This window comes from Aedes aegypti, chromosome 3, assembly GCF_002204515.2.
Source record: "Aedes aegypti strain LVP_AGWG chromosome 3, AaegL5.0 Primary Assembly, whole genome shotgun sequence".
Lineage (NCBI taxonomy): Eukaryota > Metazoa > Arthropoda > Insecta > Diptera > Culicidae > Aedes > Aedes aegypti.
The window spans coordinates 173,188,969-173,210,487 of record NC_035109.1 but is presented as its reverse complement, the minus strand read 5'-3'; the positions used below and the strand labels follow the sequence as shown (position 1 = coordinate 173,210,487).

The following is a 21,519-nucleotide window of genomic DNA, read 5'->3' as shown; positions in this document are numbered from 1 at the left end:
GTGCTTCAATTTCGAAGATATTTTTTCGGTTCGGTCGAGGCGTCGCGTGTGTGTGTGAAACAACATGGCGGACGTGAAGGTATCGTTCGAAAAGTTGAATGACAATAATTTCGCGGTGTGGAAGTTCAAGATGGAACTTTTCCTGGTGAAAGAAGAGCTATTCGCGGTTGTGTTGGAAGACAAGCCTGACGAGCCGTCGGCCGACTGGATCCTGAAGGATGGAAAAGCTCGTGCCATGATCGGTTTGGCTATGGAAGACACGCAACTGGTCCACATCATCAGGAAGACGACTGCGAAGGAGATGTGGGACTCATTGAAGAAAATTCATGAGGAGTCGTCTCTTTCTTCGACTTTGCACGTGTTGCGGAAGTTGTGCTCGATGCGGTTAGCAGAAGAAGACAACCTGCTGGAGCATCTGAATGGCATGACGGCATTGCACAACAAGCTGGAAGTGATGGGAGAGGGATTAAAGGACAGAGTGTTCATGGCGTTAATTCTTTCGAGCCTTCCGATGTCGTATGGTAGCCTCATCAATGTGATTGAGAGCCGACCGGAGACGGAAGTGACTGTGGACTTTGTGAAAAGCAAATTGCGCGAAGAGTGGCGTCGTCGACAAGCGTGTGGGGGTGGTGTGGAGAGCAGTAAAAAGGCTCTGAAGACGATGAGTGGCAAAAGCAAATTCGAAAAGAAGAAAAGTGTTGTGTGCCATCATTGCCACCAATCCGGACACTTCCGGCGAGACTGTCCGAAATTGAAAGAAAAATCGATGAAGAAAGATGCTGGGAAAGTGAGCATGGCCGCGGAAGTTTCGAGCGGTGTGATGGAAATGTGTCTGGTAGCAGCAAGCCCGTGTGCCCCCGGAAAGTGGTACTTGGATTCCGGAGCGACGTCGCATATGACGAGTGACGTGAAGCTGCTGAGTGATCTGGATCGCAGTAAAAGCGTGGAAATATGCTTGGCCGATGGTACCCACATCAAGTCCGGTGGTTCCGGAACCGGAAAAGTGGCATCGTTAACGGGAAGTGGAATCCAGATGAACGTTACGCTCAACGATGTGTACCACGTGCCGTCCCTCGCTGGTAATCTGCTGTCCGTAGGTAAGATTTGTGATCTTGGATACAGCGTTGTATTCGAGAAATCCGGCTGTCGAGTCCTACGTGACAAGGAAGTGATGCTGGTAGGCGAGCGAAGCGGGGGGTTATATCGTTTGAAGCAGTTCCCTGAGCAAGCACTGGCAACGACTGAGACCCATCCAGAATCGTGTGAGCATCTGTGGCATCGTCGGCTGGGTCATCGCGATCCGGAAGCAATAGCGAAAATAGTGCGACACGATTTGGGTTTCGGTCTGAAATTACAGAAATGTAATGTAAATTGCGTGTGTGGAGTTTGTTTGAAAGGGAAGATGAGTCGGATTTCGTTTCCGAAGCGATCCGAAAGTAATTCGTCAGCGGTTGGCGATTTAGTGCATTCGGACGTTGGTGGACCGATGGAAGTTGCCACACCCAGCGGCAATCGGTTCTATGTGACTCTAGTGGACGATTTCAGTGGTTACACGGTGGTATACCTGCTGAAGGCGAAGTCGGAAGTTGAACAAAAAGTGCGCGAGTATTGTAGTTTGGTGAAGAACCATTTCGGCCTGTATCCTCGAATCATTCGTACGGATGGAGGAGGAGAATATTCGAGCACGGCGTTCAAGCGTTTCTTGGCTGAAAGTGGTATCGTCTTGCAACAAACGGCACCGTATTCTCCGCAACAAAACGGTAAAGCGGAGAGGAAGAATCGGTACGAAGTTGAAATGGTTCGGTGTTTGCTTCTTGAGTCCGGTTTGAGCAAAAAGTATTGGGGTGAAGCGTTGAACACGGCGAACTATTTGCAAAATCGTCTTCCGTCGTCGGGTAAGGAAAAGACACCGTATGAGCTGTGGCACGGTAAGAAACCGTCGTATGTCCATATTCGTATTTTCGGTTCGGAGGCGTACGTTCATGTGCCGAAGGAGAAACGGAGAAAATTAGATTCGAAGGCAGTGAAGTTGGTCTTTGTCGGGTACGCGGAAGGAAGGAAAGCATATCGTTTCCTGAACCCTGAAAACGATACAATTTTGATAAGCCGCGATGCGAAGTTCGTTGAAGTGCGTGAAGAAGAGGTGCCCCGCGGGCGTCAGGAGGAGTTTCCTGGGGAAGAAAACGAAGCATCGGTAGTTCCTGAAAAGGAGAAAGAAGAAGTCGTTATATCGTTGGGGAATAAGATTGAAGAAATCGATCCAGTACCTGAAGCAGAAGAAGGTAGCGATGAAGAAGAAGATGAAGACCTGGAAGAGTTGGACATGTCGGACTATTCAGTGTCATCAAGTGCAAGTTCGTTCCATGGTTTTCCGATGGAAGAAATCGCAAGAAGGTCTCGAAGGTCAACAAAAGGTGTACCTCCACGGCGGCTCATTGAGGAAATTTTCGTGGCAGGCACTCTTCCCCCAGAGGAGGAGATGGAGCCGAGAACGCTACAGGAGGCTTTGAGCTGTGAAAAGAGTGCTGAGTGGAGAAAAGCAATGGTTGAAGAGCTGCGATCTCACGAGGAGAACGGAACGTGGGAGCTGGTAGACCCGCCTGCTGGGCGAAAACCAGTAGGCTGCAAGTGGGTGTACAAAATCAAGCGAAACGCTGCTGGGGAAGCTGTGAAGTACAAGGCACGTCTGGTCGCCCAAGGATTCAATCAGAAGTATGGGCAAGACTATGATGAAGTGTTCGCACCGGTTGTAAAGCAAACAACTTTGCGTACACTTCTGGCCATCGCTTCGAAACGGAACCTGGTGCTGAAGCATTTCGATGTGAAGACCGCATATTTGTACGGAAAGCTGGAAGAGGAGCTCTATATGCGGCAACCAAGTGGCTTCGTGATTGAAGGCAAGGAGCAGCAGGTGTGTAAGCTGGTGAAAAGCATTTACGGGTTGAAACAATCTGCTCGTTGTTGGAATCATCGTCTTCACGCCTTCCTCCAAAGTTTGAAGTTCAAACAGAGCCGAGCTGATCCGTGTTTTTATACGAAAGTGGTCAACGGAAAGCGATTGTATTTGCTTGTCTACGTCGACGATATTTTGCTGGGCTGCGAAAGCGAGGAGGAGATCGAAAAGATCTATGCTGCCCTGAGCAAGGAGTTCGAGATGGCCAACCTGGGAGATGCCAACTATTTCCTGGGAATGGAAATCCGGAAAGAAGGTGGTAAGTACGGTATTTCGCTGGAGAACTACATAGACCGCGTTGCTGGGAGATTTGGTTTAATCGATGCCAAGTGCGCGAAAACCCCGATGGAAGATGGATTCGTCAAGACCAGGGAGGAGAGTCCACCACTGAAATCGAATGGCCAGTACAGGAGTCTAGTGGGAGCGTTGCTGTATATCGCCGTCTGTGCGAGACCCGATATTGCTGCTAGTGTGTCGATTTTGGGACGATGCGTATGTGCACCGACTGAAGCCGATTGGGTGGCAGCCAAACGTGTGGTGCGCTACCTGAAAGGGACGAAAGATTGGCAGTTAAGATACGGAGACTCAGAAGGTAAGCTTGTTGGATACTCGGACGCGGACTGGGCGGGCGATTTGAAGTCTCGCAAGTCTACAAGTGGTATCGTGTTCATGTATGCCGGAGGAGCGATTTCGTGGACAAGCCGTCTGCAAGATTTTGTCACACTCTCGTCGATGGAATCGGAATACGTGGCGTTGAGCGAGGCGAGCCAAGAGGCTGTTTGGCTTCTGCATTTGTTTGAGGATTTCGGTGAGCCAACGTTCAAGCCGGTGACACTCTGGGAAGATAACCAGAGCTGCATCAAGTTCGTCAGTTCGGAACGGACAACGAAGCGATCGAGGCACATCGAGACTCGTCAGTGCTTCGTGAAGGAGCTGTGTGAAGCAAGAGTTTTGGAGCTGCTTTACTGTTCCACAGAGGAGATGGTTGCGGATATACTCACCAAGGCACTTGGGCAGGTGAAGCTTCGGAAGTTCGCTAGTATGCTCGGTTTGGCCGGTGGTGATCGTTGAGGAGGAGTATTGGAAGGAGCAACGATCGAGATGCTCTTACCAACAAGGCTGTGCTGTCAACTGTGACGCACATCAGGCAACACGCGAAAGCATCACCTACTGTGATGGCGAAAAGCTTGTTAAGCGCATCCAGCGCGCCATTCATCCCCACTCTCATTCATAAGTGAAAGCGCCATTGAAGTAAGAGCATCGTTTCTGAATTTATTCTCGTTTTATTTCCGATTAATAAAGTTAATTTGTGTTTCTACAGTATTCTCGTGTACTTGTTTCCACTTATTGAAAGACAATTTCCAATATGTTTGTGTAAATCATTCGACAACTTTATAACTACAACATTTCCAATATTAGTTCTAACATCATGGGACAGCAATTGCATTTCTGCTCTGTAGAATTTCCACCGCTCGTTCTTTGTTTTTCTTCTTCTTCTTCTTGGCATCAACGTCCCCACTGGGACAGAGCCGGCTACTCAGCGTAGTGTTCTAAGAGCACTTCCACAGTTATTAACTGAGAGCTTTCTTTGCCTAAATTCCATTTTTTGCATTCGTATATCGTGTGGCAGGTACGATGATACTTTATGCCCAGGGAAGTTAAGGAAATTTCCATTACGAAAAGATCCTGGACCGACCGGGATTCGGAGCCAGACACCTTCAGCATGGCTTTGCTTTGTAGCCGCGGACTCTAACCACTCGGCTAAGGAAGGCCCCTTTGTTTTTTTTGTTTTTGTTTTTAAGAAAGTCGGATAACTCTTTGGGAGGAATCAAACGGAATCCTTCAATAAAGTATTTAGTTTTTTTATGTGGATAGACCTATACCCATTTTTTTTTGTTTTGAACTAGCTTTATATAGACATTCCACGAGATTTCCGTACATTCTCTTACATTGAAACTTTTCAATCAACGTCTTCCTTTTAATCAGCTGTCCGAAGTAAACAGATTAATATCGTAATGTTGTGAAACCTCTTTTAGAGATGTTCCATGATTTCTATTAACTTTTGACGCTTTGATTATAGTTTTTCTTGAATTATCAGCACGTTCTGTTTTTATATGATGATTGCGAACCTTGTTTACTTATAGCTACCTAAAGAGAACACACTAATTCAATCTCCAATAAGAAACTTTTCACTTGCCCCACGTGATTAGAAAATTGACAGTGTTTTAATTTAGTTATTTTTAGATCTTCGTTGAAATAATCCTAAAACTTTTTTTTTTATTGCTGTTTGAAACTGTCATAGGGGACAACTTAAAAGTGGTACAAAAAATTGTTTTCCCCTATTTTTTTCCACTGAAAATATTAAAATAAGATTGCACGTCGCCAACTTGTTACGGAGTGATAGTTGACAGGTCAACAGGTTAACAATCTTTCGCTCTTTTATGCAATAATGGCTGAAAAATCTCAGGAATCTCTTACCTTTCGTGTTCTGAATGGCCTCAGGAGTTTATGCATGAGTTTGAAACGTTAATTCTCATATCCAGTAAAATATACCAATTATTTTCACTTACCTCATTTACCCACTTGCCCCGCGGTACCTTAAATATTTTTGGAACAATCTACGCCAACTTCAAAGAGCACTGTTGATGTTATTCATTTAAAAAAAAAATGATTCTGAGGATAAGTATAAGTATTAAAGCACAGTTCACTCTACCATGCATAAGCACATTTCTCAATGTGTACTGCTATTTTGAAAGTTTGATTACCAATTTTCTACATTAACCGTATTACAGTCAACTCTCCATAATTCGATTTTGAAGGAACCATCGAGTTAGGGAAGTATCGAGAAACAGAACACAAATCAAGTGCAACTGCGATTTAAGGGACCATCGAGTTAGCCATGAAAACCAACTTTAGTATGGTTCCCTAACTCGATATCGAGATACGAAATATCGAGTAATGGAGAGTTAACTGTAAATGTAAATATCATTATTATTACTATTGTATTACTGAGTTGGCCTAATCAATAACTTTGCAGACAATTAACTTGTTTGATGTTGTAGTATTCATTTCTTTCCCTGACCTCTCCATGACTTTCCAGGTCAAAAATGGAATTCCCTGGCATTTCCTAACTTTCCAGGTTTTTTCAGGTAGTTTACACCCTGTGTAGATATCAGAATGTAGCTATATTTAGATAAAGATTTCATCGGATGCCTCCAAGATTTTCGTTCAGAATACCTTCAAGAATTCAACAATTCAATTTTTGCTAAAAAACTAACTCAAAAGTTTACTCAGAGAAGCGAACAGGAATTTTTTTAAAGATTCATCCATATATTGCTCATTGTTAACAAAAAAATGGCTTCAGAATTGTAGACGGACCCGGTGTAGGGTTAGAACACACGCCTCTCACACCGAGGACCTGGGATCGAGTCCCATTCCCGAGATAGTCACTTATGACGTAAGAAGTTCTAGTGACGACTTCCTTCGAAAGGGTAGTAAAGCCGTTAGTCCCGAGATTAAGTAGCCCAGGGCTAAAAATCTCGTTAATAAAGATAACTAACTACTCTTTAGTATATAATTTTCCCATAGTGCTATAATAGGCACATATTTTCCTATTGTGGATCAAACGATAATAAATACAAAAATATGATTTTTTGTGGTTTTCATATTTTTTTATACAAAAACCAAAATAAAAAGCTTTCAGATGACGTAACAATAATACCGCAGACTTTATTATTAGATTTTATGCAAATATTTCTCATCTAATCTTTTATTGATACATCGTTCCTACTCAACTATGAAAAGCGCCATGGAGCCATAAGCTTACGCTTGCTGGCAATTTCAGCAGAGCAGTTAGACTGAGACGCACCTCCTGTCTACGGTACTAGTCATATAGATATTTACGCCGCCCTGGTAGTTCCTCTGCCTATGGTAATAGAACCAATTTCTGAAGCTTCCATACTTCTTCGCCTACTTGTTCCATGTTCTATGGTAAACCCTATGGACTGCGGGACAAATATGCGTAGAACGGCAGCATCAATCTAGGTAGGATCTACTCTTTTTGGCATAATGGTCGTTTGGTGTTATGGTCATTTGTCATTATGGCCATTTAGAATAATTTGAAAAGAAAGCAAATGTGTTATATATAGTGAAAAAATAAAATTAAATAGTAATGCTCAAAATCTTTACTGTTGAAAGCATTGTGGTTAAAAATACTCCGGACATGATGGCCCGGGAAGTTATAACACAGATCTATAACAGAAAGAGCTGTAATGGGGTTGATGGTCTGATGGCTACCGCTTCTGCTTCATAAGCAGAAGAACCTGGGCTCAATTATAGGCCCGTCAATTTCCTTGTACTTTGCAGTTGTATCACTTGCTTCTATCGTCCACTCTTAATCTATCACAATTTAATGAATGAACGAACAGCAGTTGCTAGCACCAGAGACAGACAAGAAACTATTCTCTCATCATTATAGCACACCATTTCTTACGCGTTATACAAATGCTTTTCCTCATACTCTTCCGCATGAACTGGTGTAGATGCAGGAGTATATCCGGTCTACAGTGGACCAGTTTTAAATGCAACATCAATTCCTCCGCCTTCCCCTCATTGATCTGCAGACAGGCACCATTGTTGCCTAAAATTGAAGATCATCAGCACTTAGGAACACTGAGGGTGTCTATAAGTCCCAAGCAGTCATCTGGTTGGTTTTTTCGTGTGTAAGTGCAGCTGATCGGGCGATACTGGAGTAACAAAACCGGGCGACCAATCAAACTCTCATTCTCAAGCTTCTTGACAAATAATGATAACCCTACATTGAAGTGTACGATCGTACACATTTTATCAACACCTCTTGGCTTAATTAAGGGATTTGTACATGTTAGTATGACATTGTGAAACGGTAGAGAGAGGGGGTACATCATGATGCATCGAGGTTTTCATGTCCACGGGGTATATGGCCGACCACTAACATGGATCACATAATAAATTATTTCGTTTTCTTTCCACAGGGTTTATCTGTCGGCGATTGGGCTGGTCTAGCTGGAATGCTTTATGCTGATATTTTCAGCTTGGACTTCCTCACTCCACTGTCGGAGAGTGATACTCAATTTAAACTGGAACCTCACTCACAACTAGATCTATCCCGTTACACTGAAATGGTACAAAACACTAGCGATATAATGGGCATCAATGGGCCAGATCTCTTGGGTAACGTGTATGCCCCGCGTGGCAATATACAGGTTCATTCTCCCTACTTGGAGGTTTCCGCGTTCAACCCACGCTCACGGGTAATGATCAACTCCAGAAGAGCAGAGAAGAGGAAGTAAGTTATCTATTTCGGTTCGTGAAATAAATCCTGCTAAACCAATTCTTACAAATTACAGTGACACTTCTTCTGGTTTGACCACTCCGCGGGTAAGAGCTCGGCGTTCCCCGATACCTACACAGAAGTCCCGAAACAGTTGGAAACCATGGAAGCGAAAACAAGTGAAAACACATGCCTCAGATAAATTGCTGATTCCACTTCCGATTCCACACCCCGTTCACATAGCCATATCAATCTATAATCGTGATTCGGACCATCCCATTCCGATCGAATCCGACATATGCTGGGATATTCTACGTTCGATAGAAGAATGCCAGGGCGATTTGGAAGCGATAGTCCGTTTTAGAGAATCCGGTGGGGATGGAAACCGTTCTGTGGGTATAAGCGTAGATGGATTAGCCGCAATCGATTCCAGTATCGATTCTTTGGATTCAAATTCTTCCAACTCTGGGACCAAGGATAGCATGGACATGATAGCTGGCGCTAGTGAAACGTTACCTTGCACAAACCGAGAGGTAACCATTATAATGCCATCAACCACTCTTGGTGAAGTGGATAATTCGGACGCAGCCGTGGAGCAGGAAAACGAAGACATCGCTGGAGATGAAACACCATCTGTCCCCACTCATTTCCATTGGACTCTGAGAAATTGGGGAGGGGGAAATGCCACTCAAGAGGCACTAGCAAATCGTCGTCGAAACACCAGTTACACGTACAGCAGTAGCACGAGTGGCGGACCAGGTAATATCAATAGCGCTAGCACCAATTCTCAAAATGATGCTCAACTGGAGCAGATTCGGGTGGATTTAGCCAGCCCGGAAGACATCTCGCTAGATACTGATAGTTCACGCGCCGTTTTCAGTGCTGCTTATGGAACTACAGTTTAAATAATGGATAATTTAGGCGTAAAATTGTAATTGTGTATTTGTGATATCAAAAGTTACAGATCTACTTGTTTAACTTCAGTTCAAACATACAACATATGGAGTGCGTTCAAATGCACCTAGCGTTTACCTACAATACTGTTTTGTTTTATTTAAAGTTTTAACTATAACGTTTATTTTGCATTCATTTGGTAGACGAAGTCATTTTTATTAAATTTTTAATTTACAAACTAAGTTCATCTAGTCTATCTTATAATCACAAACAGTTTCACTTCTGTTTCGTAGCATTCTTATTTGTTTTGCAAATCCCCTGAATCGCAATTCCGTACGTAACACAAACGGACGGATTCATATTTTCTCAAAATATATTTAAGCTATTTATGATGTTCTTTCGCTATAAATCGATAGACACAATATATTTACAGATCACTTGAAAGTGTCTCTCAAAAGCTTGGATGCTCATGAAAATGCATTCGAAACGAGAAAGCATTTACAACTTGATGTAAACCAAATCGTGTGACGCTAGGCTAATCTGAAGCTCGTATAATACTAACGCAGTAAGAAAAAAACATAGATTTTTATATATTTAGCAAATAAAGAACACAGTTGATCTGCCCGTATCATTAAGTAGAACTTGACAAAAACAAACTTTTGCGCTTCGACTCATTCTGTCAATTTTGTTCTAAATTTGTTTTACAGGGTATATTTCTGTTATTTTTTTTTACAAGCACAGAGATCTTCATATGTTTTTACAATTCCAGGCCATATCATTCCTTTTCTATTTGCACACAATTTAGTACATACCTTTTGGGTTTCATTGTGAACATTCTCAACATAACTAGTTATTAAAAAGATAAAAAAGAAACAATAACCTCAATAGTTAAGATCTTCTTAATACTGGAATCTACAAATAAATTTAGTGTAGCTTGGAAGTAATCTTGTTATACTTCATCTACAAATCTAGCTCTGTAAGACGGCAACTCACAAAGTATATTAGAACGAAAACGAAATATTTGACAATTTTCAATCGCTGATTGCTTCATGAAAATCGAACGCAGCAAATTGCCGAGAAGTGAATCCAAAAGCTCTCTTTACATTCTCTTAATACATGCACTCCGTATATAAGTGTTGACTGCATTCTAGTATTGATTTGTGGCTGCTTAATTACCAACCAAGCCTTTATTTACACCATAATTTAAATATTTTTTTCTGTTCTGGCCAATGCCAAAGATATCATTAATAGAAAATCAATTGACGTACAAGATTTGTTTCAAATAAAAGATAACTGTTATTTACAACCTCTCTGTCACCAAAATCTCAGTTCTCTCTCTAGCTTCGATGTAGGCTTCAACCCGCAACGCAAGTAGTACTCGTCTAGCAGCTAGTTATATTATTGAAGGCATATCGTTACTTCTGCATGCCTGTTAGTGTATATACGCAAAACAATATGAATTAATCGCTCATGGCATAGTGGGCCCTTTCTTGAATCTGATTTCATCGAGAAACCAATAAAGTCATCAAATCGATGAACCAGTTTGCGACTAAATACCTACCTACCCGTTTCATAGGTGAAATTTGAAAGAAATCCTTGGATAGGAACGTTCGGTGCATTTCGATTTCAGAGTGTAAAAGTAGTTCAAATTAGGTCTCTCTTTATTCGAGTGTTGTCATCTCGCTATACGACACCAAGATCTTTCACCTCACGCTACTCGTAGAACAAACCGTAGATAATAAATAGTTAGAAAATAATCCCAAATATGGAAGAAGTTCCAAAGTTTGTCTAGCTGAAAAAAGTTCAATAGCGACGATCCGATCACCGATCGAGGCAAAAAACTGAAAGAGACTGGTAAGATCCAAGATGGATGGGAGGTCTGCCCGCTGAAAGTTATTCGTCGTTAGGCAAAACAAATGGAGATTTGCATGAAAGCATAAATTTCGGACACCAGGTAAGAAACTTTTTCCAACCTCGTGGATAGGCGCGTGGGACCGAAATCCGTACACTAGATTGTATTTTCATTATTTTAATATAAAAATAAACAAATATGCAGTTTTGAAACTACACATATAATTACAATAAGTTATGCGTTGTTGTTAATGTTAACTGTAGGCCATGATTTGAAAATTGTAAAAATAAAAATATGATAGTTGTCGATCGAATATGGCCATTCATAGCAACTAATTCCAGCACAGCCTTCCATACTGATACACCTGGAGATCACCACAACAGACAGAATTACAAATCGACCACGTTCTGATTGATGGACGGCACTTCTTCGACATTATTGACGCCAGGACCTATCGTGGCGCTAATATCGACTCTGACCACTATCTGGTGAAGTTCAAACTGCGCCCAAAACTCTCCGTCGTTAACAACTAGGGACGTTCCGATACTTCCGATATATCGGAATATCGATATTTGGCTTTCGATATCCGATATTTTGGTATCGATATTTCCTATTCAATATATCTAGGGACGTTCCGATATTGCGAAGTATCTTTTGTACCGTGGATCGACCCGATAAAACACGGATCGTCCCTACATCAGGGGAATAAAACGCGCACGAATAACTACTTAAAACACTATATTTCGCGACACGATAAAATGGTACAAAACGAACATGTTTAGGAACGTAAACAAACTGACTTAATATACAAATACATTACAACGACAACCACATTAAAAAGCATTCATTGATGCGCATCTCCAGCATCACACAGTGACAGCTATGCTGCCGAGTGTGAGCCCAGCGGCGTGCGGAGTACTGGATAGTACACCGCGATAGGGTTGTCCTCAACATCTCCCCTCTTAATAGAGGTGGTAGGGATCGAACCTGATTGGCGGTCTTCGAGTTCGTGAAGAACGCCTAGGGTGATCTACCACCGGTTCAACTTCGACGGCTGATTCGAATTCGGGTGATGTTGACGTTGTTGATGACGATGAGATGGACGGGACAGCTGGAGCCTCGTGTCGTGGCGTAGACGATGCACGGGCCGGCGTGGAACCTAGTAAGGTAGGCTCGCGTCTGGAGACTGGCGCTAATGTAGGTGACGACAATGGTGTGCTCGAAACAAACGACGGTGTTGGTGTGCCCGCCGGTTGGCTTGGGAGATTCCATGCACCCAACAAGATGTCGAGCGGCAACAAATGCTGGCTAGAGGTGGCTTGCTTGATGGGAAGCTTCGGTGTCGTGTCAGCAGCTAGACGACTCCGGAGCTGATTGATGTGGGAGCGCAGCATTCGATGATCGTCGACCCACACGTTATACATGACGTCTCCGATCTTCTCGACGACAGTGCCGGGAACCCACTTCCAACCATTACGACCGTGGAGCTTGGCGTAAACGAGGTCGTTTTTGTTGAAGGATCTCGGTTTCTTGCGGTCGTCGGACGTTGGTGTCGTGACTTTACGTCCGATGTCGCATAAATCCGTTTTAAAACTGATTTCTCGCGTAACTTTTCAAAACGTCCTAAGTAACAAATGTAAACAAATCGAGATTATCATTGCAAATCATTTGCGTTGCACCACTTAACAGCACACTAGAACACTCGTTCTGATATATTGTCGCGCGCCCACCAAACCGGAACGCGCGTGTGGGACACGCGACGTGTGACTCGTTCCCGACATAACTGTCATAATGACATGTGTGGCGCTGCATTCTTACGATGTTTATGAACACAGCGCACTATTCAAATATAAGTCGCGACGCTTGGAGATTGAGAAAAAATATATTTAAAAAAAAATGTTTGTCCTTATTTCTGTCGGATCCATAATATTAACAATCAATTAATCTATTAAAAGCTTAACAAAATGACCAATGTTCAAAACTGCATCGCTTTTAATCAATTGTTACATTGGGCCTTTGATCAGAAAACCAACCACATGTCCTATGTAACATTTATGAATAAACACGATTCTAATGTTACATTGGACATTCCTGAATAAAGCTTTGAAATGGAGTTTAAAAGGTAGAATGATTTGTAGAAGCGTGTCTGAGACACTACTTAAATGTATAGAATGCCATAATAACTGGTTCTCAGTCATTTCAGTTGATATTTTCAGAGTCGCACTGCCTCGCAAAATTGAAAACGCTCAAGTGACAAAAAGAGAATGAGTTACACAAAACTGTATTTTGGTCTTTTTGCCATACCATGTTTTACCGTTTCGCTGGATTGGATTAGCTGCAACTTCTCTTTTCATATCATTAGCGCATTGCGTGCATATAGGGGAATGATATTGAGCACAAGATTGAGCATCATGATGTCATTGTATCAATCTGATTCAGATGCATGATCGATCAAGCATATAAATATGCTTCCCGGCAGCAACACGAGCAACGTACATGCGCGACTTGCTCACACATATTTTCAGAGCGATCAATCACTGAAGAGATGAGAAGCTGTATGCATTTGTTAGGCGTGGGCTCCTTTCTCAAGTTCCTACAACAAGATGGACGGCGTTGTCATCGTCATCATTCCCCACCGCAATTTCTTGTTTCAACCGACGGCTGGTGCTGATTGCAACACAGCTGTCACCACCACCACGTCATGCAGTGGGAAACTCACACATGATCATGTGAGCGAAACCGTCATAAAAACGGGGGGAAAATTGAGGGAGAATCAGTGAGAGAGCAAAATGTCCTACATATCGCTCAACGTTTCTCCTCCTTGTGTTGTTACATAGGACACATAGACAGAGCGGAAGAAGTGACGTCGTGGGATTGAATGAATCAAAACAAAACACAGCTGGTGTCTCCGATTAGCACACCGCAACAAAATGTCGATATTTTCAGTGTCGCTCTGCCTCGCAATATTGAATACGCTCAAATATTAATATTAATATTGATAACAAAAAGAGAACGAGGTACACAAAACTGTATTTTGGCACGGCAGCAACACGAGCAACGTGCATGCGCGACTTGCGCACATATATTTGTAGAGCAATCATTCACCGAAGAGCGGAGAAGCTGTATGTATTTGTTTGGCATTGGTTTCCTACAACACAATCGACGGCGCCGTCATCGTCATCATTTCCCACTGCTATTTCTTGTTTGCGCCGACGGCTGGTGCCGAATGAACACAGTCGTCACCACCCGTCGTGCATTGGGTAACTCACACACGAACAAGTGTGGGCGAAACCAGCATTGAAACGGGGGGAAGATTGAAAGAGAAACAGCGAGCAAGCAAAAAGTCCCATGTACAGCTCAACGTTTCCCCTCCTTCTGTTGTTACATAGGATACATAGACGGAGGGGAAAAAGTGACGGCGTGGCATTGAATGAATCAAATTGTTGTTGTTTGTGAGGGACTTTAACCCGAAGGTCATTCGTTCCTTCTTCAAATGAATCAAAACAAAGCACAGCTGGTGCCTGCGATTATCACATTGCAACAAAATGAGCAGTTCAATTTGCATGTTAAAGCAGTTCAACGCACGTGGATACAAAATGAAATAAAACATGCTTGCTGTGTGCTCAAATCAAAATTACTATAACTGAAACAAAATGACCGAAGTGAATGTCCAAAGTAACAATTGTTGAAACAGAACGACCTATGTGATTTATCCTATGTACATATTTTTGGTCAAAACGTCCTATCTGATGTTTTTATAGATTTCAGTGTAATTTCCAAATAAATTGACAAAATTTCATTTCTTACGTTGAACTCTATTACACTGCTTCCCTCTACAAGCAACACAGTGGGGAAAAATTGTTTCATTTTGATACAGTTTCAAAATATATTTTCACAACCTTCAAGCTCGATTTACTCGAAATGTGTGAATTGTTAGATAGGCCGTTTTGAAAAGTTACGCGAGATTTGTTTACGAGAATTCCAGCGTGCTCAAACCCTTCACAAGCCTTGTGTGCATTCGAACCCTTTTCGGGCCTTGTGCGCATTTAAAACCTCGTAATTCCAAAAGCTTTTTTTTATTTTAATTTTTTTTTAACTCTATTACATCTATTCTCTACATTCCTCTACCCTCTTTGATAATGTAAATAATATTTCCACATGAATGGAAAGCTCACTTCAAAAATGACAAAAAAAAGTTTATGTATTTAAAATATATTGTTTATTTTTTTCATGATATCTTCAATTACTCATATAATCTAATTTTACATGTTATTGATTGTTTGAGCTTACCAGGCTCGAAGCATCCCTTTAGCAGAAAAATTAGAAAATGTTCTATGATATCCTCAGATCATCTCATTTAACATGTTCTAGCGCACTACAAATAGCTCACTCTGATTTCAATCATGCTATTTCGGATTGAGCTTGCCAGGCTCGAAGCATCCCTTTAGCAACATCATCAGAAAATATTTATCAATTTCTTAAAACCATCTCATTTGACATGTTCTAACGCACTACAATTAACTCACTCTGATTTCAATCATGCTATTTCAGATTGAGCTTACCAGGCTCGAAGCATCGCTTTAGCAGTAAAATCAGAAAATGTTCATCAATTTCCTAAAATAATCTCATTTGACATGTTCTAACGCACTACAAATAGCTCACTCTGATTTAAATCATGCTATTTCGGATTGAGCTTATCAGGTTCGAAGCATCCCTTTAGCAGCAAAATCAAAAATGTTCATCAATATCCTTAAATCATCTCATTTGACATGTTCTAACGCACTACATATAGCTCACTCTGATTTCAATCATGCTATTTCGGATTGAGCTTACCAGGCTCGAAGCATCCTCTTAGCAGTGAAATCAGAAAATGTTCATCAATTTCCTAAAATAATCTCATTTGACATGTTCTAACGCACTACAAATAGCTCACTCTGATTTCAATCATGCTATTTCGGATTGAGCTTATCAGGCTCGAAGCATCGCTTTAGCAGTAAAATCAGAAAATGTTCATCAATAAATCATCTCATTTGACATGTTCTAACGCACTACAATTAACTCACTCTGATTTCAATCATGCTATTTCGGATTGAGCTTATCAGGCTCGAAGCATCCCTTAAGCAGTAAAATCAGAAAATGTTCATCAATTTCCTGAAATAATCTCATTTGACATGTTCTAACGCACTACAAATAGCTCACTCTGATTTCAATCATGCTATTTCGGATTGAGCTTATCAGGCTCGAAGCATCCCTTTAGCAGCAAAATCAGAAAATGTTCATCAATATCCTTAAATCATCTCATTTGACATGTTCTAACGCACTGCAATTAACTCACTCTGATTTCAATCATGCTATTTCGGATTGAGCTTATCAGGCTCGAAGCATCCCTTAAGCAGTAAAATCAGAAAATGTTCATCAATTTCCTAAAATAATCTCATTTGACATGTTCTAACGCACTACAAATAGCTTACTCTGATTTCAATCATGCTATTTCGGATTGAGCTTATCAGGCTCGAAGCATCCCTTTAGCAGCAAAATCAGAAAATGTTTCATGATATCCAAAAATCATCTCATCCTACATGTTTTAACGCACTACAATTAGCTCACTCTGATTTCAATCATGCTATTTCGGATTGAGCTTACCAGGCTCGAAGCATCCCTTTAGCAGCAAAATCAGAAAATGATTCATGATATCCAAAAATCATCTCATCCTACATGTTCTAACGCACTACAATTAGCTCACTCTGATTTCAATCATGCTATTTCGGATTGAGCTTATCAGGCTCGAAGCATCCCTTTAGCAGCAAAATCAGAAAATGTTCATCAATATCCTTAAATCATCTCATTTGACATGTTCTAACGCACTACAAATAGCTCACTCTGATTTCAATCATGCTATTTCGGATTGAGCTTATCAGGCTCGAAGCATCCCTTTAGCAGCAAAATCAGAAAATGATTCATGATATCCAAAAATCATCTCATCCTACATGTTCTAACGCACTACAATTAGCTCACTCTGATTTCAATCATGCTATTTCGGATTGAGCATATCAGGCTCGAAGCATCCCTTTAGCAGCAAAATCAGAAAATGTTCATCAATATCCTTAAATCATCTCATTTGACATGTTCTAACGCACTACAATTAACTCACTCTGATTTCAATCATGCTATTTCGGATTGAGCTTACCAGGCTCGAAGCATCCCTTTAGCAGCAAAATCAGAAAATGTTCATCAATATCCTTAAATCATCTCATTTGACATGTTCTAACGCACTGCAATTAACTCACTCTGATTTCAATCATGCTAATTCGGATTGAGCTTATCAGGCTCGAAGCATCCCTTAAGCAGTAAAATCAGAAAATGTTCATCAATTTCCTGAAATAATCTCATTTGACATGTTCTAACGCACTACAAATAGCTCACTCTGATTTCAATCATGCTATTTCGGATTGAGCTTATCAGGCTCGAAGCATCCCTTTAGCAGCAAAAACAGAAAATGTTTCATGATATCCAAAAATCATCTCATTTGACATGTTCTAACGCACTACAACTAACTCACTCTGATTTCAATCATGCTATTTCGGATTGAGCTTACCAGGCTCGAAGCATCCCTTTAGCAGCAAAATCAGAAAATGTTCATCAATATCCTTAAATCATCTCATTTGACATGTTCTAACGCACTGCAATTAACTCACTCTGATTTCAATCATGCTATTTCGGATTGAGCTTATCAGGCTCGAAGCATCCCTTAAGCAGTAAAATCAGAAAATGTTCATCAATTTCCTGAAATAATCTCATTTGACATGTTCTAACGCACTACAAATAGCTCACTCTGATTTCAATCATGCTATTTCGGATTGAGCATATCAGGCTCGAAGCATCCCTTTAGCAGCAAAATCAGAAAATGTTCATCAATATCCTTAAATCATCTCATTTGACATGTTCTAACGCACTACAATTAACTCATTCTGATTTCAATCATGCTATTTCGGATTGAGCTTACCAGGCTCGAAGCATCCCTTTAGCAGCAAAATCAGAAAATGTTCATCAATATCCTTAAATCATCTCATTTGACATGTTCTAACGCACTGCAATTAACTCACTCTGATTTCAATCATGCTAATTCGGATTGAGCTTATCAGGCTCGAAGCATCCCTTAAGCAGTAAAATCAGAAAATGTTCATCAATTTCCTGAAATAATCTCATTTGACATGTTCTAACGCACTACAAATAGCTCACTCTGATTTCAATCATGCTATTTCGGATTGAGCTTATCAGGCTCGAAGCATCCCTTTAGCAGCAAAATCAGAAAATGTTTCATGATATCCAAAAATCATCTCATCCTACATGTTTAAACGCACTACAATTAGCTCACTCTGATTTCAATCATGCTATTTCGGATTGAGCTTACCAGGCTCGAAGCATCCCTTTAGCAGCAAAATCAGAAAATGTCAACGATTTTGTTTCCATTGATTACGTATTTCATGCACAATCTATCTTATCGTTATATCCCTATTCTGGATCAAGCTTACCAAACTCAATTCGTGTAATCTAATACATATTAATTCTATTTGGGTCCGATGGCTTCTCCGACCCATCGACCAACCCACTTCAGAGTTGGATTTCGAAATTCTTTTGACCCAACTAGGTCCGATGGCTTCTTCGACCCATCGACCAACCCATTCCAGAGTTGGATTTCGAAATCCCTTTGACCCAACTAGGTCCGATGGCTTCTCCGACCCATCGACCAACTCACTCCAGAGTTGTATTTCGAAATTCCTTTGACCCAACTCTGATTTCAATCATGCTATTTCAGATTGAGCTTACCAGGCTCGAAGCATCGCTTTAGCAGTTAAATCAGAAAATGTTCATCAATTTCCTAAAATAATCTCATTTGACATGTTCTAACGCACTACAAATAGCTCACTCTGATTTAAATCATGCTATTTCGGATTGAGCTTATCAGGTTCGAAGCATCCCTTTAGCAGCAAAATCAAAAAATGTTCATCAATATCCTTAAATTATCTCATTTGACATGTTCTAACGCACTACAAATAGCTCACTCTGATTTCAATCATGCTATTTCGGATTGAGCTTACCAGGCTCGAAGCATCCTTTTAGCAGTGAAATCAGAAAATGTTCATCAATTTCCTAAAATAATCTCATTTGACATGTTCTAACGCACTACAAATAGCTCACTCTGATTTCAATCATGCTATTTCGGATTGAGCTTATCAGGCTCGAAGCATCGCTTTAGCAGTAAAATCAGAAAATGTTCATCAATTTCCTAAAATAATCTCATTTGACATGTTCTAACGCACTACAATTAACTCACTCTGATTTCAATCATGCTATTTCGGATTGAGCTTACCAGGCTCGAAGCATCCCTTTAGCAGCAAAATCAGAAAATGTTCATCAATATCCTTAAATCATCTCATTTGACATGTTCTAACGCACTGCAATTAACTCACTCTGATTTCAATCATGCTATTTCGGATTGAGCTTATCAGGCTCGAAGCATCCCTTAAGCAGTAAAATCAGAAAATGTTCATCAATTTCCTAAAATAATCTCATTTGACATGTTCTAACGCACTACAAATAGCTCACTCTGATTTCAATCATGCTATTTCGGATTGAGCTTATCAGGCTCGAAGCATCCCTTTAGCAGCAAAATCAGAAAATGTTTCATGATATCCAAAAATCATCTCATCCTACATGTTTTAACGCACTACAATTAGCTCACTCTGATTTCAATCATGCTATTTCGGATTGAGCTTACCAGGCTCGAAGCATCCCTTTAGCAGCAAAATCAGAAAATGTCAACGATTTTGTTTCCATTGATTACGTATTTCATGCACAATCTATCTTATCGCTCAAATATTAATATTAATATTGATAACAAAAAGAGAACGAGGTACACAAAACTGTATTTTGGCACGGCAGCAACACGAGCAACGTGCATGCGCGACTTGCGCACATATATTTGTAGAGCAATCATTCACCGAAGAGCGGAGAAGCTGTATGTATTTGTTTGGCATTGGTTTCCTACAACACAATCGACGGCGCCGTCATCGTCATCATTTCCCACTGCTATTTCTTGTTTGCGCCGACGGCTGGTGCCGAATGAACACAGTCGTCACCACCCGTCGTGCATTGGGTAACTCACACACGAACAAGTGTGGGCGAAACCAGCATTGAAACGGGGGGAAGATTGAAAGAGAAACAGCGAGCAAGCAAAAAGTCCCATGTACAGCTCAACGTTTCCCCTCCTTCTGTTGTTACATAGGATACATAGACGGAGGGGAAAAAGTGACGGCGTGGCATTGAATGAATCAAATTGTTGTTGTTTGTGAGGGACTTTAACCCGAAGGTCATTCGTTCCTTCTTCAAATGAATCAAAACAAAGCACAGCTGGTGCCTGCGATTATCACATTGCAACAAAATGAGCAGTTCAATTTGCATGTTAAAGCAGTTCAACGCACGTGGATACAAAATGAAATAAAACATGCTTGCTGTGTGCTCAAATCAAAATTACTATAACTGAAACAAAATGACCGCACTACATTTCAATCATGCTATTTCGGATTGAGCTTACCAGGCTCGAAGCATCCCTTTAGCAGCAAAATCAGAAAATGATTCATGATATCCAAAAATCATCTCATCCTACATGTTCTAACGCACTACAATTAGCTCACTCTGATTTCAATCATGCTATTTCGGATTGAGCTTATCAGGCTCGAAGCATCCCTTTAGCAGCAAAATCAGAAAATGTTCATCAATATCCTTAAATCATCTCATTTGACATGTTCTAACGCACTACAAATAGCTCACTCTGATTTCAATCATGCTATTTCGGATTGAGCTTATCAGGCTCGAAGCATCCCTTTAGCAGCAAAATCAGAAAATGATTCATGATATCCAAAAATCATCTCATCCTACATGTTCTAACGCACTACAATTAGCTCACTCTGATTTCAATCATGCTATTTCGGATTGAGCATATCAGGCTCGAAGCATCCCTTTAGCAGCAAAATCAGAAAATGTTCATCAATATCCTTAAATCATCTCATTTGACATGTTCTAACGCACTACAATTAACTCACTCTGATTTCAATCATGCTATTTCGGATTGAGCTTACCAGGCTCGAAGCATCCCTTTAGCAGCAAAATCAGAAAATGTTCATCAATATCCTTAAATCATCTCATTTGACATGTTCTAACGCACTGCAATTAACTCACTCTGATTTCAATCATGCTAATTCGGATTGAGCTTATCAGGCTCGAAGCATCCCTTAAGCAGTAAAATCAGAAAATGTTCATCAATTTCCTGAAATAATCTCATTTGACATGTTCTAACGCACTACAAATAGCTCACTCTGATTTCAATCATGCTATTTCGGATTGAGCTTATCAGGCTCGAAGCATCCCTTTAGCAGCAAAAACAGAAAATGTTTCATGATATCCAAAAATCATCTCATTTGACATGTTCTAACGCACTACAACTAACTC

At 40.9% G+C, this 21,519-nt stretch overlaps 1 protein-coding gene across 3 annotated transcripts in view; it reads left to right on the top strand.

Annotated features, from left to right (window-relative positions):
• Window positions 1-10,712, top strand: part of LOC5577812 — a 67,133-nt gene extending 56,421 nt beyond the window's left edge. For all 3 annotated transcript variants that reach the window (XM_021855011.1, XM_021855009.1, XM_021855010.1), the window contains 2 exons: window positions 7,966-8,279; window positions 8,341-10,712. In XM_021855011.1, the coding sequence (XP_021710703.1) occupies window positions 7,966-8,279; window positions 8,341-9,169 (1,143 nt within the window). In that variant the 3' untranslated portion in view covers window positions 9,170-10,712. The remainder of the gene's footprint in view (window positions 1-7,965; window positions 8,280-8,340) is intronic.
• The last annotated feature ends 10,807 nt before the right edge of the window (window positions 10,713-21,519 follow it).